General features: G+C 40.6%; 1 protein-coding gene across 8 annotated transcripts in view; it reads left to right on the top strand.

Moving 5' to 3' along the window:
* The window catches only part of B3GALNT1 (beta-1,3-N-acetylgalactosaminyltransferase 1 (Globoside blood group)), a 39,794-nt gene extending 36,042 nt beyond the window's left edge, over positions 1-3,752 (top strand). For all 8 annotated transcript variants that reach the window (XM_067033928.1, XM_067033931.1, XM_067033929.1 and 5 more), the window contains one exon: positions 1,603-3,752. In XM_067033928.1, the coding sequence (XP_066890029.1) occupies positions 1,637-2,632 (996 nt within the window). In that variant the 5' untranslated portion in view covers positions 1,603-1,636 and the 3' untranslated portion in view covers positions 2,633-3,752. The remainder of the gene's footprint in view (positions 1-1,602) is intronic.
* Positions 3,753-19,688: the final 15,936 nt, after the last annotated feature.

Raw genomic sequence — 19,688 nt, 5'->3', positions numbered from 1 at the left:
TTAGAGGTAGGAAAGGATATTGTAGCAAGAATTACGTCTTGCTACAATTTCCTTCTTGGCCAGAGGGAAAGGACAAAGAGTCTTGAGATCCTGTCATTTTTATATGTATTAAGAGGCAGAAGAACTGTGTGTCCAAAGACCTAAGATTGCCCCAAGGTAGAGCCCTTGGTAGACCAGCCTTTCCATATAATGACATTAATATATGCCCTCCATAGCAAATTCTGGGTTCCCAGGATCTCTCCCCCAGTTGATTGTGGGTGAGAGGGCATGGTCAGAAGCTTCCTCAGCCTGCCCCTCATGTTGTTGATCTGTCCCTCATTCTGAAGTTCCTTAGCATTTGACATAAACAGTCTGTACTACATTGTTGTGACATGTTGACGTGTTGCCTTGGGATTTGCACTCCTGCCATTTCCTTCTTCCTTTGGCCTCCTTAGTGCCTGGTGCAGTCTGTGGATGTTGAAGTTCTAGTAAACACTTAGTATATGAACGTCTTTGGACTGAGGCCCATGATCATGGCACCAGGAAAGCCCTGTGGGATCCCGAATTGTAAACCAACCTTATCCTTGGGATCCAAAGCAGAGCTGAGGCTGCGACCGTGAATGCGCCATGTCTCCTAGCTCAGTTTTCTTGTCTCAGCTAGAAGTTCCCTGTAAAAGCAAGTGTTCTAGGAGGTTCCATCCCATGATTCTGATCTGGTGCAGGATTTCTGAACAGGGAAGTTAGATTACATTTAGATGGGAGTGGGATTAGAATGGGAAACGCACAAAAACTCATACTATGGGCAGGCCTTTAATTTAAGCACTTGCTGTCCAAACTGAGCATTGAGTTCAGCTAGTGAGGTAGAAAGCGGGCTGGGGTAGTATTTGGGGCAGGTAAAAGCTGTTTCATAGTCTTGTGCATTTGAAAACTCCAGAGATGGTTATCCTTCTTGTGTTTAGAGGCCTCACCTTTCAGGGGAAGCATCTCCACCTTTATCTCATCCCATATCAAGCAGGTCACCGTGAATAATTGTAGCTATTGGGTTTTTCTTACTCTGGATTTGCTAGAATTCACATCACATCACACAGCTGAGAAAGACCCTTGGTTTATTTGGACATGTTGCTGATAATATCTATTTGCATTAATGATTTTGTTGCTGATAATATCTCTTTGCATTAATGATTTTGTTGCGATAATATCTCTTTGCATTAATGATTTTATTCTGGATATCCAGAGGGACAGAAAAAGATGAGTAATGGGGGGTTACAAAATAAATCTACAGTAAAAAATAAAGCAAACTGCTTCTCTTCTTTACCATTATGAAAAAGAAGTAAAGAATTATTTCAACAGTTATGTCAAACAAGAAGTATTAATTTTCCTCAAAAAATTGAGGATATGTTTTTAACATTGGTCTTGATGTAAAAAGCTGAAATATACTTTTGGTTGTTGGTGTCCGTTTGCTTCTAGTTAAATGAAGTTAAGTAGATTCAGGTCAGGATTTTTTGGTTTTGCTTTGGAGCTTTTGTTCTCCCAACTCTTTTTCCTTAAGTAGACGATCAGGTATCATTTGAAAATGTGTTTTGGGTGGTGGCGTACTAAGCAGGTCTTTGATAAATCTTCCAGAACCCGAGGCTCGCGTGCTCCTGAGTTGCTGTGAATGGCCCCAGCACTCCTGACCACTCTTCCGGGTAGGATGTCACTGAGATCCCTGAAATGGAGCCTCCTGTTGCTGTCACTCCTGAGCTTCCTGGTGATGTGGTACCTCAGTCTTCCCCACTACAATGTGATAGAACGCGTGAACTGGATGTACTTCTATGAGTATGAGCCCATTTACAGACAAGACTTCCGCTTCACACTTCGAGAGCATTCCAACTGCTCTCATCAAAACCCATTTCTGGTCATCCTGGTAACCTCACACCCCTCAGATGTGAAAGCCAGACAGGCCATTAGAGTTACTTGGGGTGAAAAGAAGTCTTGGTGGGGATATGAGGTTCTTACATTTTTCTTATTAGGCCAGCAGGCTGAAAGGGAAGACAAAGTGTTAGCGTTATCCTTAGAGGATGAACACCTCCTCTATGGCGACATAATACGACAAGATTTTTTAGACACGTACAATAACCTGACCTTGAAAACAATCATGGCGTTTAGGTGGGTAACTGAGTTTTGCCCCAACGCCAGGTACATCATGAAGACAGACACTGATGTTTTCATCAATACTGGCAATTTAGTGAAGTATCTTTTAAATTTAAACCAGTCAGAGAAGTTTTTCACAGGTTATCCTCTAATTGATAATTATTCTTATAGAGGATTTTACCAAAAAACCCATATTTCATACCAGGAGTATCCCTTCAAGGTGTTTCCTCCCTACTGCAGTGGGTTGGGTTATATAATGTCCAGAGATTTGGTGCCAAGAATCTATGAAATGATGAGTCACGTAAAACCCATCAAGTTTGAAGATGTTTATGTTGGGATCTGTTTGAACTTATTAAAAGTGGACATTCATATTCCGGAAGACACCAACCTTTTCTTTTTATATAGGATCCATTTGGATGTCTGTCAACTCAGACGCGTGATTGCAGCCCATGGCTTTTCTTCCAAGGAAATTATCACATTTTGGCAGGTTATGCTAAGGAACACCACATGCCATTATTAATTTGACATTCTACCTAAAGCCTAGAGAAGGGAGGGATACTTTGTGGAAAATGTTAAAGCTAGACTATGAAATCTCCAATGGAAAACTCATGGGAAGGTCACTGTGTGGCTTACACGGAACTGAAACTCATGAAGAGGCTATAGGCTGGAGACTGGAGGGTTGTACTTGACCTGTGGTTTATTTTGACAACAATCAAGTCAGGCCTTTTAAAGATGATATTCAAAGGAATTAAACATCTTATAAAGGAATGGGAGGTTTTTGTTAATAAAACTCATAGGACCAACCAATGTGAACGTGTCAGTCAATAGATTAAAACTTCTTAAATGGGTTTCATTGAATTATAAGTTCATTTGTCCATAACAACAAAGCAGTGTGAAGTATTATTCATTGAACAATCTAGTCAGTTCAGGGTTTTATGTATATCTTTCATGGATTACAGTTTTTTTAAATATATAGTTCTGTGTAAAACAACTGAAGTTATACTGAACAAAGTTTCATCTCTTTTTGGTCATTCGGAAGATACTTCAGGATGTTGCAGTATTTTAGTTATCAATTATTATTTAATGTTACTTAAAGTTTTGCACTTTTATGGGTGTTTGAATGTTATGGTTGTTTCAATACTGTATAAACAGAATAGTGAAAAATCACTCTTTATATTTAAACTTCTTTTCCAGTTACTTCACTGATGAGTTTATTATGAATAGCTCCATTAATGTGTAGATATTGGGCATTATTGCATTATTGCATATCAGTAATCTCTTGAACTTTGATAAATATTTCTTCGTGGTAATATAGAGAAGAATTAAAGCAAGAGATCTGAATTATTGTCTTGTTTTCAAAAATGTAATCCCTGGTGTTTTTAGATGTCACTTCGTCTGTCTCATTGTTCCACCTGGAAATTAGGAGTAATGTAGAGTGCCAGGCAGCATGTTTCCTTTTGGAAAGGACTCTGAAGCCAAAAAGAAAAGAGAGAATGTGATGGCCAGAATATGAAAGGAGTGTCATATTTCAGTGCTTGATCTGGAAAGAGAAGACTAAAGATTCAAGTTGCATTGTTAACTGCTCCGTGTTTTTTCTCATTAACAATCAGTTGGAGAATAAAAAGGAAAAAAAAAAAAACCACTGCTGCTATTGTTATTAGTTTCACATCAAGAGGAAAGCCCTACTATGTGGTCTAAGATCAAGTCTGATTTCCATGTCATGGAGAAGCACGTTTTTTCATAGGAGTAGTGATGTAGGTCAGCTTTGACCTGCTAGTTGGTCCAAGAGAAGCACTCCTTGCCCTTGTATTCTTGGGATTGTGCAATTTCCCATTATGCCTGATACGGGACAAGTGATTCCTTTTTTCTGGATTACATGATAGTGAGAGATCAAATCTGTTGGGAGAAAATATGAACTTGAAAATATATAGTCAGCTCTTGTAATACTCAATATTTATAATTCTCCTATAAGTAAAGCTTAATTGCAGTTAGAACCATTATAATGTTTGATTCTTTATAACAAGGCTATTTCCATTTCCCTCCTCTCAGACCTGATCCAGTTACAATAAAATCAATTAAATGAAATACTCTGTGGAATCAATCTATGCCCTTGCTAATTCCCATCCATACGGGAGTCACCTTTTTTTTGAATTTTATTTATTTTTATACAGCAGGTTCTTATTAGTTATCTATTTTATACATATTAATGTATACATGTCAATCCCAATCTCCCAATTCAGCCCACCACCACCACCCACCCCCTCGGGAGTCACTTTCTTTAAGACACAGATGGTGGGTATTTTTGTGGTAGGATTAGATTTGATCAAATTTGCGTAACTTTATATTGGTGTTTGGGAAGCTAAGTCAAATAATTTACAGAGGGAGGGCTTTTAAAATAAAAGATAGCTTCCCTTCACTTTAAGATGAGACCAAAAAAAGCAGTAAAATGTGACTAATTGCCAGTTTTAGAAGATTGTTCCTTTTCAACTACAGATTGGTGCTTAAGAGATCTCTAAAGAGTTAAATGATTATGATAAACATTGAGGTTGGGTTGTTATATTTTTTGTTTTTAACTTCATGTTTGCTTTCAAGTAATATTAGTCAGCTGTGTTATTAAAATCTTGGCCTCTGATGTTTAACCACATCAACAGCACCTTTTATTTTAACTGGTAACAGAGTTTAATACAGAGCCTAACCTTAGGCTGCTGCTTTTCTGCCATCCACAGCCCTGCCACATCCCCGTGGTCTTACCTGCTCTCTGCCTCACTCATTTACTTTGCTTGCCTATAAGCATCGAGTCTGTGACCCCAGCACGTTAGCCTTTGCCAGGTTATGCTGCAAGAACAGCTCCCAGATCTCAGAGGTTGACAACCGTGTGTTCTTTTCACCCACACCGCACGCCACTGGTTACCAGCCTTGGCTACCGTGTGTATCTTCTCACATGAGGGTCCCCAGCTGAAGGGCAACGCCTGTTTGGAACATGCCGTTCTTGTAGAGGGAGAGGAAAAAGAGCTGGTGGAAACACTAGCATCTATATCTACTGACCAAAGCCTATGCCAAGCCCAGTGTCTGTGGCAGGGTGGGGCAGGGATTTGGTCTCACAGGAAGTAGTGCAAGTCATTTTTTGGCAGCCAGGAATATTGTGTTCTTTTACAGGGTGGGGAAGGAATAGTTGGGTACAGTAATCTGCCACACCTAGTGTGTGAAAGGGAGAAGGGGCTCAGGGACCTGGATTCTGAGGCCAGCCCCAGTGCATCAGATGTTTTCTGGCCTACTTGGAGCTGGTGCTTTGAGCCCTTCCCTGAGAGGGCTGCCCTTTCACCCTCCTTAATCTTTCCCTAGCTCTACACTAAATGGTCTTGGCATTATTATGTTCCCATCAACTCACTAGATGAAGAGCAGCCAGAGCTGAGCTATTTATAACTGTTTCTGAGCGTGAGGTTGGGGATAAAGCTCTTTTCTCTTGGCGTCTGGTAGGCAATTATTGCAGGATGGAGGGAGAGAGAGAGGGGAAGGGTGAGTATGAGAAATGTGGCAGGCCCATCTGACGTCTTTGGGGTCCTTTTAATCCACTGGGAATTAATCTTTATATTAAGCCAGCTCCTCTGGATTTTGTGTGAGCTATTAGAACCCTCTCACAGTCTCCATCAGCTGCTTAATTATCCCACGTGTAGTTAATATAGGACCAAACCTTTAAGGAGTCAAAACAGGTGACGTGTGTTGATAGATGTGTTGGCAGGAGATGGAAGCAAGCGTGGGAAATGGGCTCCGAAAGCCAAGAGGCAGTTTGGGTGGGCAGTCCCTTGGCAGAATTTGTGCCCAAGGGAAGAGCCGACTCATGGGTCTTGTAAAGTCAAAGGAGGGCCCAACAAAGATGGATACTATTGCTCTGTATTTAAGGTAAGTGATGGAAGCACAAAACTTGCGCTTAGATAGTCTCTCCTCACATGTGACCCTTCTTCGCATTTGCAAGCCTTACCCTTCCTTTAGGTTTCAGTGAATAATGTCTAAAATGTCTGCCAACTTAGCCCTTTTTATGTTTTACTCTCACCCTTTAAACCACGTGGGAGGGAGGGTGGAGGTTAGCTCTACTTACGTTTCCCCCTTAAAGAACCCCCTTTGAGACATTTCCCAGATAAAAAATCAAGGCCGCTCGTCGTCGTGAGTTAACATCATTCTCTTAAAAGGCTGCAGCAGCTGCAGCGAAGGTTTTAAATAACACTCTTCCCCCTTCACCCCCTTCTTCCCCCTTTCTCCCTGTAGAAACCGTACAGAAACAAGCAGGAGGAGAAAAATACCAAAATGTTAACAGGAGTCGCCTCTCAATGACTTTGCTCCCTTTGAAGTACCTTTTATTACTTCATTCTCAACAACAAGGATGAATTACTTTTATAACATAAATGTTTTAACAATATATGAACAAATTTAGGTAAAGGTAAAAAGCAGGGTCAGAAGATGTCATGGGTTTGAAAAGGCTGGCGGGGGACAGGGTCAAAAATCCTGGCTCGCTGCAGAGCTGCCAGCCCTTCTGCGCCCTCCTGCTTTTTCCCGCAGCTGATTCTTGTGAACCAGTCCCTGCCAGTGGGACCCCAAGTGAAACCACACAACTCTGATTGGGACTTGAACCACTTAGTTAAAATTGCTCACTTCGTGTCAGGGCTTGCTGAAGCTCGGGTTCTTTGTGTCTCATCGCAGAAAGAATTCAGAGACAAAGTGATAAGTAAGAGGTGGATTTATTTAGAGAGAGAACACATTCCATAGGCAGAATGTGGTCCGTCTCAAAAGGCTTGAGGAGCGACCCCAGAGCATGGGGTCGACTCAGAAAGTGAGAGCAGCCATGGGAGAAATACACTCCCAGAAGGTGAGAGCGCCCCGAGGTTAGTTTTTGCGGGCTGTGTAATTTCATAGGCTGACTACAGTGGGAGGATTATTTCAACTATTTGGGGGAAGGGGAGGAGATTTCCAGGATTGGGGCCACCACCCACTTTTTGGCCTTTGATGATCAGCCTCAGAGATGTCATGGCGTGTCATTTAGCATATGCTAGTGTATTACAATGAGTGCATAATGAGGCTCAAGGTCTGCTGGGAGTCAAATCTTCTGCCATCTTGGACCTAGTCAGTTTTAGCCAGTTTATGTCATATCTTCAAAGGCTCTTGTCATTCTTTTAAAGGTTGTGCCCTGGCCCCTTCCTTCCTGTTTCACAGGGGATGTCTGCCTGTGGCCTCCTGTGTTCCTCCCTCATTAAGAGCAAAAGGAGAAAGCCTTCTTTTCCTTGATAAGATGTTCTGCCTACACTACTGGAATCTGCAGCCATCATGGTGATCCCATGAGCCTAAAGGCCAAGGCAGTGGGCTGAGACGGTAAGCCTGGGCCCACATTCTTCTAGACCCTTTGGGTGATAAGTCATCACACACATTTGGATGTCGTGGGTCCGGTGGTCAGTTCCTCACAGCTGGGGGAACCTGACTCCAGGGACGTAAGAACAGTTTCCCTGACCGGAGCCGTCGTGCCCATGGTGAGTGGGGAGATGGGAGGAGATGAATCAAACTCTCCTCCAGGGCAGAGAGAAAACAGCTGGTTCGTGACCCGGGAGTTCTGAGGCTCTGGCTTGGATCCTGCTGGGGGATGGTGCCCCGGCTGCGAGCAGCCCACAGGGACGCGGTGGACCTTCCTCTCTGGCTGGTACCCGCCATCCGTGTCGGGCAGCGGGTCTGCAGCTGCACCTGCGGGGGGCGGAGCGGGGAGCAGGAGGCTGTGCCTGTCTCACCTGCGGAGCCGGGTCTTCTCATTTGGGAGAAGAGAGGCCAGGGCCACATCTCTTTGCCTTTCATGGTTTACTGCCTGCCTATCGTCCGAGAAGGTTTGTGTTACGAACTCGGCACAAAGTAGTTTCAGAGTCTGATGGTAACGCCGTTCACTCTTCACTCTTTGTAAATGAGAAGCTGGAAAATCTCTGAATTTTGGTAAATTCACAATGAAATGACCGGAGAGCACCCAGGTCTTGCTGTTCTTCCGTGCCCCGAGGCTGCTATATGTACTTTATTAAAAATGAAGTGTCTCGGGCTTCCCTGGTGGCGCAGCGGTTGAGAGACCGCCTGCCGATGCAGGGGACACGGGTTCGTGCCCCGGTCCGGGAGGATCCCACATGCCGCAGAGCGGTTGGGCCCGTGAGCCATGGCCGCTGAGCCTGCGCGTCCGGAGCCTGTGCTCCGCAACGGGAGAGGCCACAACAGTGAGAGGCCCGCGTACCGCAAAAAAAAAAAAAAAAAAAAAGAAGTGTCTCAAGGTTTCAGGACAAAAACTGTTGAAAAGCCATAAATGACTAATTTGGTGTTCAAAGGTCAAGTGATAATCAAGCCTGTCTCTTAGCTCAATGAATATGAGAAGGAGGAAAGTAACAACCTCTCATTTGTTACTGAATCTCTTTTTATATGAATCTTTAAAAAATTTTGCACATTGTTTCTCTCTCCTTTAGTGAACCTTAACATAAAAACAGTAAAATTTTAAAAAGTATTATATAAGAAGAAATTAAATTTTGTATTTCTCAGCCTTAAATTTGAAAGCAAGTAGACAGGCAGTTATTATTTTGCCTGCTGAACAACCTCCTTCTTGAGAAACTTCTACTTTTGAGAAATGTCTCATCCACTAACTCCATCTGCGTGGTTAGTACAGTGTGACCCAAGCCATGAGGATTCTCCCTGTCTTAAGATCCCAGCTCCCTGGCGACAGTCCCGTGGCCCACTTGACACTACCAGGCAATTGCAGTTCCTCTCAAAGAATTTAGAATTAAGGCTAAGCAGTCTAAGTCTGAGCGTTGTCCTCAACTAGGAGATATAAATCTGGGAAATTTTGATATCAGGTGTTTTTTAAAAAAATACATTTCATTTTTTAGAGCAGTTTTAGGTTCACAGCAAAATTGAAAGGAAGGTACAGAGATTTCCCATATACTCTCTGCCCCCATGTACACACTTCCACCATCAACATTCCCCATCAGGACAGGACATTTATTACACTGGCTGTCACCACAGTGACACATCGTTATCACCGAAAGCCCCCAGTTTACATTGGACTTTTGGTGGATTGTCAGTGAGGCTAAGACTGTAATCCCTAAGGAAAGTTTCAGAGCTGGAGTCTTGGGCTCACGGAAGGGAAGTACTTTACAGAAACAGAAAAGGCACACATTCAGATAAGCCCTTCGCTGGGGCCAGTTCCCCTTCTTCATGGTGGCCTAGGGCCAGGCTGGTGGGCCTGAGGCTCTGCAGGCTTCCCTTCCACCAGACCTCACAGGAAGCCACAAAGATTCCTATGGATGCCAACCCTAGGCTAACCTCTGTACCAGGTGGGCCTGGAGGGTAAAGGAGTAAGATTGACGTTTGGGGGATCCAGTAGCTTCAGGAGTATGGTTTCACACTGCAAATGAAGCCCAGCGCCCCTCAACCTCTGCCCCATGCCTTGCATAGCAGCCTTCTCCACTCTGCCCTTTGTTTCTCAGGCATCCCAGGCCCATGCTGGCCTACCTGCCTTCATCTCAGCTCTTTACCTGGAGTGTACTTTGCTTTTTCTGGATCTCCATTTCCTCATCTGTGAAGAGGGTTAGTAATTCTCATTCTCTTCAGAGTCAGATGATGATTTAAAGATGCTGGGGCCATCAGCCTGGAGAGGAGGAAGCCTTGTGGCAGAGAAAACGGTCTTGACCAGAGCGACTCTGGAAGGCAGGACCAAGATAGTGGGAGAAGTGACAGGGAGAGAGATTTTAGTTTAGGATCAGAGAAGTCCAGAGATAGAGAAGGATGCTTCAGGAAATAACAAATTCTCAACCTTAAAGGAGGTAAAAGAAGCTGGAGAATCCTTTGGTAAAGATGCTGGGAGTGGAGAATTAACAGGACCTGGACTTGAAAAGTCTAGCTCTGAGAGAAGTACTAGCATTAGCTTTGGAGTCACACAGATCTGAGTTCAAGTCTTATTGCCACCTCTTACTAGCTGGATTACTCTTCTCTCTGAACCTCATTTGCCTTATACAGGGCAGGAAGCTAATAAGAGTGTCTTGCACTTGTAGTGCTTTTGCCAGAATTCGTTGAAATAGGAGATGGGAGGGACCCCACAGGAAGTAGGTGCTCAGTACCTGGGAAATTTCATTAAATCACCATTTGGTTCTAAAGGATGGTTGTAAACAGTGGAGGGTGCAATGGGGAGGATGTTGCTGCTGCCCCCAGGGCCAGAGTCTGGAAAGGCCGCCAGCAGGAAGACAGACTGGAAGCAAGTAGTATATTCTAAGAGGAACAAGGGGAAAAAATGAAGGGGCAATAAGTGTATTGATTTTTTTTTTTCCTTGAACTCTCTAATTCGGTTCCATTGCTCTGTAAGTCTGCCTTTCCATCACTGCCATACTATCTTGATTACTCTGGCCTTAAAATCTGATGATATAGGTCTTCCAAGTTTATTCTTTTGCAATGTTGTTTTGACTATTACATGACCTTTGAATTTTCAAGAAAAGTTTGGAATCAGCTTTACAATTTCTATAAAAGAGTCTTCTAGGCTTTTGATTAGAATTGCATTAAATATAGAAACTGGGGGGAAAGGCTGCTTTAAAAATATTGAGTCTACTGATTTATGAATGGTCTACCTCACCATTTATTTAGATTCTTTAATTTCTCTCAGCAATATTTCGAAGTTTATGAAAAGGTAACAATCTTGCATATATTTCATTAGATTTATTCCTAAGTATTTTGTGTTTTTTGATGCTATTGTCAATGAGATTTTTTTTTTTTATAGAGGTATAATTAACATACAGTAAAATGCACAAACTTAAGTACTCAGTTCAATGATTTGGGGAAGTTTTATACATCTGTACAAACATCACCTAAAACAAGATAGAGAACACTTCCATCATCCCACGAAGGTTCTTAATGCCATCTTCCAATCAATCCCTACTCCTACCCCACCCCCATTACAGAGCAACCACTTCCTGGTCTCTATCACTGTAGATTTAGTCTTGCCGGTTTGGGATTTCATGTAAATGTATTCATGCAGTATGTATCTTTTTGAGTCTTGCTTCTCTGATTGAACATAATGTAGTTTACATTAATCCATGTTGTTTTGTGTGTCAGAAATTTCTTTTTATTGCTGAGCATTATTCCATTATATGAGTAAACAGCAATTTGTTTATCCATTTGGGTTGTTTCTAGTTTGGGGCTATCATGAATAAGACTGCTATAAAGATCCTTGTATGAGCTTTTTTGTGTGTATTTATGTTTTCATTTCTCTCTGTAAACACCTAGGAATGGAACTGCTGGGCCATAGGGTAGGTGTGTGTTTACTATGAAATGCCAAACAGTTCTCAAAAGTGTTTGTACCATTGTACATTCCTACCCAGTTTTTCTTTTATGGCTTATACTTTTTGTGCTCCACCCAAGAAATCTTTACCTAAACCAAAGTAGGGGAGATTTTCTCCTATATTTTCTTCTAGAAGCTTTATGGTTTTAGGTTTTACATTAAGGTCTATGATCCATCTCCAATTTAATTTTTTATTCAGAGTGAGAAAGCATTTGAAATTTGAAAGCATTTGAAATTCATTCTCTTTCATGTAAATATCTAGTTGTCTCAGCAGCATTAAAAAAAAGAGTTTCCTCATGAGGGGGTGTTTAGTCCGTTTATATTTAATGTAATTTTTATATAATTGGGTTTAAGTGTACCATCCTGTTACTTACTTTTCATATTGCACCTCTGTGGCTCCTTCCTTGCCTTCTTTTTAGTTAACTGAGTAGTCACTAGCATTCCATTTAATTTCCTCAACTGCCTTCTTAGCTATTGCTCTTGTTTTTGAAATTATTATTATTACATATATATCTATTCTTTGGCTGTGTTGTGTCTTAGTTGCAGCACATGGGATCTTCTCTGAGGCACGTGGGATCTTTTGTTGCGGCACGCAGGCTCTTCGTTGCGGCGGGTGGGCTTCTCTCTAGTTATGGTGTGCGGATTTATCTCTTTCTAGTTGTGGTGCGCGGGTTCCAGGGCATATGGGCCCTGTAGTTTGTAGCACGTGGATTCTCTCGTTGAGGTGTGCGAGCTCAGTAGTTGCGGCACGCAGGCTTAGTTGCCCTGCAGAATGTGGAATCATAGTCCCCCGACCAGGGATTGAACCTGCAACCCCTGCATTGGAAGGCAGATTCTTTACCACTGGACCCCCAGGGAAGTCCCTGAAATTATTTTTTTTAATTGATTGGTTTAGATCAGAGCTTCTTAACCTTTGTACTATTGACATTTTGCGTCAGATAATTCTTTGTGGGGTATGCTTTCTTTGTATTTTGCTTCATTGTGGTCTGCTGATCATCCTGGTTTTACACATTGATGTTTTTCATAAAATTTGAGAAATTTATGATTTATCTATCTATTTCTTCAATTATTTTTCTGCCCCATTCTCACTCTTGTCTCTTTCTGGTATTTGAGTAACATATAACTTACACTGCTTTACAGTGTAGTACATGTCTTTGTAGAACATGTTCAATTAATTTTCCTTCAATCTTTATTCTTATCTTTTCTTCAGACTAGGTAATTTGTATTGATCAAGTTTACTCACTTCTTCTTTTGTCATCTCCAAGTTCTTTTAAGCTGATCCAGTGAATTTTCATTCCAGTTTTTAAATTTTTCTTTTCTAGAATTTTAATCTTTAATTTTCCATTTCTCTGTTGAGATTCCTTATCTGTTGTCTCACTAAGACCATAGTTGCCTTAAATTCCTTAAACATATTTATTATAGCTGCTGTAAATCTGCTAAGATTAATATCTAGGCCTCTTGGAGTTGACCACTATTGACCACTGTTTTTTCTTGACTATTGGTCAACTTTTCCTGTTTCTTTACATGTCTGGTAATTTCTCAATTTTATATTGTACTGGACAATGTGAGTGATATGTTAAAAACCTGTAAATATTCTGGATTCTATAATCTTTCTCTGAAGAGTTTTGATATTTGTTCTCATAAGTAAAGTAGTTCAGTTATTAGCTAACTATCTTGATTACTTTTTTTTTTTTTGCAGGGGGTGTCATGGGGAATGTGTTATGGTTTGTCTCAGCAAATCTGTAAAAGCTTAAGGTGTTCCCAAGACCCTTCAATTTGTTGCAACTCAACTTCCCTACTCTGCCTCTCTTATAGATCTTTGTCAGCACTTGGTTTTAGGCTCAGTTAGGCTAGATCTGAAGTGGCCCTTCATTTAGAGAGTGGTCCTTATTCTTAATACACAACCTAAGTGTCTCCACTGGATGTCTCTCTACTGTGCTTGGGCCAGAACTTGATATTCCCCAGCAATACTCAGTCTCTAGTGTTTTTATTCCACTCTTAATCCCATAGCAGCCACGTTCAGTTGAGCCTCAGTGCTGGACCCTGCGTACGTACAGTGAGCCCTCAGCTAAGGACTCATGAGGGGCCCACACGTAGACTTCCGAGGCTCTCCCTCTGTTACAGCTCTCCACAGACTCCAGCCACATTCTGTATCTTCGCTTCAATCTAGCTCTGCTTGGACTCCAGCTTGCTGTGCCACAACCAGAAAAGTGTCACCTCACAGAGAGCTGAGGTGATCACGGGGCAGCTTGTGATCCCTTCTCTCAAAGATGCTATCTTGCACTGCCTGTTGTCCAAGCTGTCTAATGCCTGAAAACAGTTGCTTAGCACAGTTTATCCAATTTTATAGTTGTTTATGGTGGATGGCCTAGTGCAATACCAGTTAATCTGGGAAAGCTGGAAGAGGAAGCCCCTGTAGACTCCTTGAGAGTTTTTAGGTGTGAATTGTTCCAAAGGCCCCACTTAAATACTTATTGCCTTTGGATTCCATGAGGCACCACTAAAATCCTTATATTAAAGTCCCCTTTCTCTTGTTACCGTAAAAAAAATACACTAGTGTATTTCTAAAATAAAACAGAAGGAGGGAAAGAGAGAGAATATAACCCATCACTGAAGTGAAGGTAGGGTGTTTGTGGCTCTTGATTCCTATTTCTCTGGATCTGTGGTTGGTGTTGGAAACGTCCATAATTCTTACTCTAATCCAGATAACAAATATTCATCCTGAAATCTCTAATCACATCCTTCATTTTATGTTAGAAATTTTCTATCCAGAGAAAGGAGTGGAAGACCAGAATTTGCAGACTGCATGTTCTACTCTGGCTATCAAATATTATTCTTAATGAAAAGGAGAAAAATAATCCAAGGCTACATTTTTTTGCTTTGTTACACCCAATTCCAAATTCAGCAATCTGGTGATTAACTTTTATTGTTCTTCTTCTAAGTTCCAAGTGCTGTTCACATCTAAGCATTTCATCTTTAGAATACTTAAAAATAGTATTACATGTGTGCATGTGTGTGTGTATATATCTATTTCCCTCTGTCTCTAAATCCACACTCTTCCTTCCTGCATATTGTGAAAACCTTTGCAGATGGATATTCTCTTCTGAACACTTTTCTCAGAGGTGTGTCATGTCATGTTGCTGGAGTTTACATGTGTGTATAGCTAATCTAACCGTTATCACCTAATACTAGTTACACTATATAAACTTTGTTGCTGTGGTATAAAGCTGGGTAAAGGTTGCGTTAACACTAAACAATTTTTATTGCATACATTTGTATACTTTTTTTAAAAAATAAATTTATTTATTTTTGGCTGCGTTGGGTCTTCGTTGCTGCGCGCGGGCTTGCCCTAGTTGCGGGGGACGGGGGCAACGATGTGGTACGCAGGCTTCTCACTGTGGTGGCTTCTCTTGTTGCACAGCGCAGGCTCTAGAGCGCAGGCCCAATAGGTGTGGTGCACTGGCTTAGTTACTCTGTGGCATGTGGGATCTTCCCGGACCAGGGCTTGAACCCATATCCCCTGCATCGGCAGGCGGACTCTCAACCACTGCGCCACCAGGGAAGGCCCCAAAATATACAAATTTATCTTGCTTTGAATCGGAGCCAGGCTTATTCCTGTTCCAAATGAGAGCACATGAAGTCTCGATATCTCCTATATCTCTTGTTTCTGTTACGCTTTTGTCTTATCCTCAGGCCGTGAACTGTTTTTCTGCTTTCTATGTGGAATCCCAACTTAACAGCCACTCCAACGCAAAAGCATTGAAAAATGAGAAAATTCCAGCACAGACATTAGAATGTAAAATGAGTTTAACCCAAAGAAAAAGAATAGCAGCAGCTCTATGTATAAAGTCCAATAGCTTAAAAAAAAAAGTCCAATAGCTTTAAAGTGTTTATTTTTGCTTTAATCTTGTCATCAAGGGTGAATTTTTAGCTGTTCATTTTGTATACAACACAGAATCAGTGATAGCATGAACACATTAGTCTCTACAATGCTAAATCTACCCCTAGCACACATCCAAGAGACCTGAAACACACGCCATGCATCTTGAGTGACCGTGCACTGCCATATACTCTGAGCTCAACATCAAATTGACATTTTAACTTTTTTTCAAATGCCTCTTAGAGACAAATATAGACTAGTAGGTATAAAAACCTCTGAAGAGTACCAAGAGTTATGAGGTTTTGCCAAGGTTTTGTTGTATTTTATGGATAGTTTTCAGGGACTAACTTACCAGACAGTCTGATTGATTTGAGCAGTCATTTTGACCCATGATTTAATTATTAAATACAATTGGGAGAGTCCCAAAAGAAAGCATTGTCCAATATTTTATGGATCCTGCTATCTTTTTATAAACAAATAACATCTTATGATTTTTAAAATAGCAAGAAAATGCTGATGGAAAATTTTTCATGATGTTAAAATAGGTATAGTAAATGCATATACAAAGTCACTGTTTCAAAATTCAGCAGGGAACAAGAACAGAGCTTTTGAGATATACCATTCATGAAAAATACTTCTCAGTTATGTGGTTTTTTTTTTCTCTTACTCCCTCCAACCCTCCTTTCCTTCCTTAATAACTGGACTCCTCCTATGGTTTTAATCTTAACAAATCAGAAACTGGCTTGACTTAATTTGCATTTCTTGTTGTATGTTCTCATGATTAAAAACAACAAAAATTCCACTGCTGACCACAATGAGATATTCCCAATCTCTTATTCACTTTCTGTTATTCTAATTCAATAGAATTCTAATATAATTTGGCAAAAGCTAATATTATTTGGATAAAGAAGCAATTGGCATAAACAGGAAGAGATGTCTAGGGAAGATGACCAGCCAAATATTTTAGAAAGAAGTGATGGCTTCTGTGGTTAAAAATAAAAGTCTGGCATTTAGTTTTGCTTTGCTATGCAGAAAATAGATGTAGCTATTCTTGTTCAAAATATAAAGCTTAAATTCCATGCCTAGAACCTGGAAAGTCTAAAGTAACTATGGATACCAAATTTATGCTTTTAAAAAAATCTGGCATTTAGTCTTCACGATTAAGATCAAGAAATAATTGTATTCCTGAAGTATGTTAATTTTCTATATAATAAGTTTGCTAATTTACATAATCAAGGAACACTGATGATAAAAACTCTCAGTTCTGGGTTCTCATTTGGGACTTGAAGTTGGTACATAGCCTCTTGGGAACAAAAATAAAAACAAGCCATGGATAGATGTTCTCCGTGTTCCCTGTTTGCCTTTGCTGTAATTCTTTCCTTCCTCCAGAGGACCGTGTAGAGAGAGATACCCTGGCTTGAATCATACCACTGCTGAGCCCTTGCATGGCTGCTGTTCCAGTGGTGGCTCCTCATTGGGACAGCCCTACCCCTGCCCTGGTACCCAGAGGCTCCCTCTCTCACCTCCCCACTCCATCCTTGGGAAACTAGACGACCTAACGTGGAATAATTATCTGATGCAGTTTGCTTAGGTGTGGGCAAGATATTCCAAATCTGTTACCATTTACTGTCTTTTGAGTGTAGGAAAGAATGACTCTAATTCTGCCTTGTCGTTACATATCTAAACCCATTGGAGAAAATCATGAAAGATGCCAATTTTTATCGCACTCAGCCAATACTGAGCATTACGATATCTGTGAAGCCTCCACTGGGCTGTAAGTGCCAAGGCAGGGATGGTGCCTGAGTGCTCACCTCTAGATACACTCCCTTAGGTGACCTGCACTTGGCATATGGTCGGTGCTCAAAAAAGTAATAATAACAATAATGGAAAGAATATACAAGCAGATTTACTTACAGCAAAAATTTAGTGGCTTTCTCAATTAAATCTGTTCATAACGTAGATCAATGTTTTATGAATCCAATGATGCTTTTTTTTTAAAACTTGTATATTTGGTATATAGGAATTATGTATGGGAACATAGTTCACATTGGGGTGTTCTGGAATGAACTGTTTCATTACTGTTTTTCAGGCTTGTTAGAATAATCATTCTTCTGAACTCTAAAATGTCATCGTTTTTTGCTTTTGTTTTCTTTTTCCCGGCTGACCAAGGAGGCATTGCAAAATAGATTTCAACCCTTTATAATTTGAACTGAAATTATGTGAGTGCTATAAATCAAGACCACTGGCTTTAGTAACTGACAGAGTAAACCAAAAACAATGCTGTAGATGTCAATGTTTCAATGTGAACATGTATTTCTGACAAAATTTTAAAAAGGCAAACACTGCTTTCTAAAATAGGAACAAATGTTATTGGATCTTCTCCAATTCTGTATTTATTACTCCATTTTTCTGAATATATGCCTGAGATAAAGGGAAATCAAGATGAAAAATACATAGACTGGTTGTAGTCTTGGAGCCTAAATGGGGGGAGTATTCTTGCTTAATATCCCATGGTTATAGTTTTTTCCCATGTAGCAGGATTTATATCTTTTCATTATTACACTAAGCATCACTGTTTGTCTCTGCATATACTGAGACAGATGGGGATATAAAGTGTGCACAGGAGACATCATTCTCTTCAGTTAGAGATGTCTAATACATCATTTCTACAGGATTAAAAAATTATATGAGCAAACATGACCCTTTTCATTATATGGAAAACTCTGTAGGAAGCAGGAACATTAAATAACCCTGTGCTTTGTCTTTGTGAAATCATCTGTTTTAAATTGAATACTCACTGGTATTCATGTTGGCATTTGGAAAATTACCAGTTTTAAAACTCGCCCCCAGATGTAGCTGTGACTGTGTTTATCTGACTTTAGTTTTATTGGAGCACTCTAAAATGGAGGGGCTATCATTTAGTCTCTCTTACTAAAAAGGGGTGTTCCCTCCTTGAAAATGCACAAATTCTAAGGATTCAGGGTAAAACGATGTCTAGCATTTGGAAGATAAACAGTACCGTAGACAGTTAAAAGTGGTTTAGGAGAACAGTAAATAAGACCACATGTATCTATTTTCACTGGGAAAGAATGGAATAGGGACTGTAATTTTACTATCTTTACAGATAACTCAGAATTCATTCTTACTTCAGTGTTATCTCAACTTCAGAAAGAGCACAAATATCAGAAAGCATGATTCACAATGTAATAAAATGTCTTAATTTAAAATATTTTATATTATTCTCCTTTGATTTTTGTCTTGTATACTTTATTTTTTTAATTAATTAATTTTTATTTATTTATTTGGCTGCACTGGGTCTTGGTTGTGGCACATGGGCTCTTTCGCTGCCGTGTGCGGGATCTTTCGTTGCGGCATGTGAACTCTTAGTTGCGGCATGCAGGATCTAGTTCCCTGGTCAGGGATCCCACCCGGGCCCCCTGCATTGGGAGCGTGGAGTCTTAGCCACTGGACCACCAGGGAAGTCCCTGTCTCGTATATTTTCTTGAGAGTGCTTTTCTTTACATTCTGACTTTGATCTCACTGGAAATTAATTTTGCATTTTTTAAAATTAAAAAATGTTCCAAATTATTTTGCTTAAATGTTATTCTACCTGTGCCATCAGTCCTAAGAAAAGGAGCTTTAGAATTGTATTTGTTAACATGTAAGCAAAGCATTAGCCAATACTCTAAATGGGAAGGCTTGCATCTCAGTAGGTGAAAAGTGGGGAAAACTGCCTTCTACAGATATAGTATGTGCAGGTGTCAGCAATTGCTATTAAATACAACCTATGCAGGTAAAAGTCGAATAATCTAAATTTTTGATAACCTACTTTTTGTTTTTAATGTCTGAGTATCCTAAAGGTTTTCTCCACCCCCCACCTCCCCCAATGCCTTGACTATTACTTCTACCTTTGCTTCTGCACGAACACATTTTAAATTATGCATTGTCTAATTAATACAGGAATATGTTGAGATATTGCATGACATCACACTTAACCTCTGAATTTCTTCATGACAAAAGGTGATGGGAGAGTGTGGCTGAAACATGGGCCCCTTCCTATGGAGGCAGAGACCCAGGCAGACTGCCCTGCCCCCTAACCCTCCCCGCAACCACAATCTGCCATTGGAGCCCTCACAGTAATCTGCTTGTGCTGAAAGCTAGGGACTCTGGTCCTTGGAGGTTTTGAGATTAATTTGGATTTGGCAAATGTCAGAGGGGATTATAACGCCAGATTATAGGATTTCTAGAGTAAATGGAACCACATCTCTAAATGTAATCTACACTTTTGCTACTTGCTTGCTTTTTGGTGGAGTTTTGAATTGTGCAAATGCTTATAGTGATCTGCTATAATGAACAGTTGCT

Source organism: Kogia breviceps, chromosome 5 (genome assembly GCF_026419965.1).
Source record: "Kogia breviceps isolate mKogBre1 chromosome 5, mKogBre1 haplotype 1, whole genome shotgun sequence".
NCBI classification, from domain to species: domain Eukaryota; kingdom Metazoa; phylum Chordata; class Mammalia; order Artiodactyla; family Physeteridae; genus Kogia; species Kogia breviceps.
The sequence above is the reverse complement of the archived record's forward strand: the minus strand, read 5'-3'. Positions and strand labels throughout refer to the sequence as shown.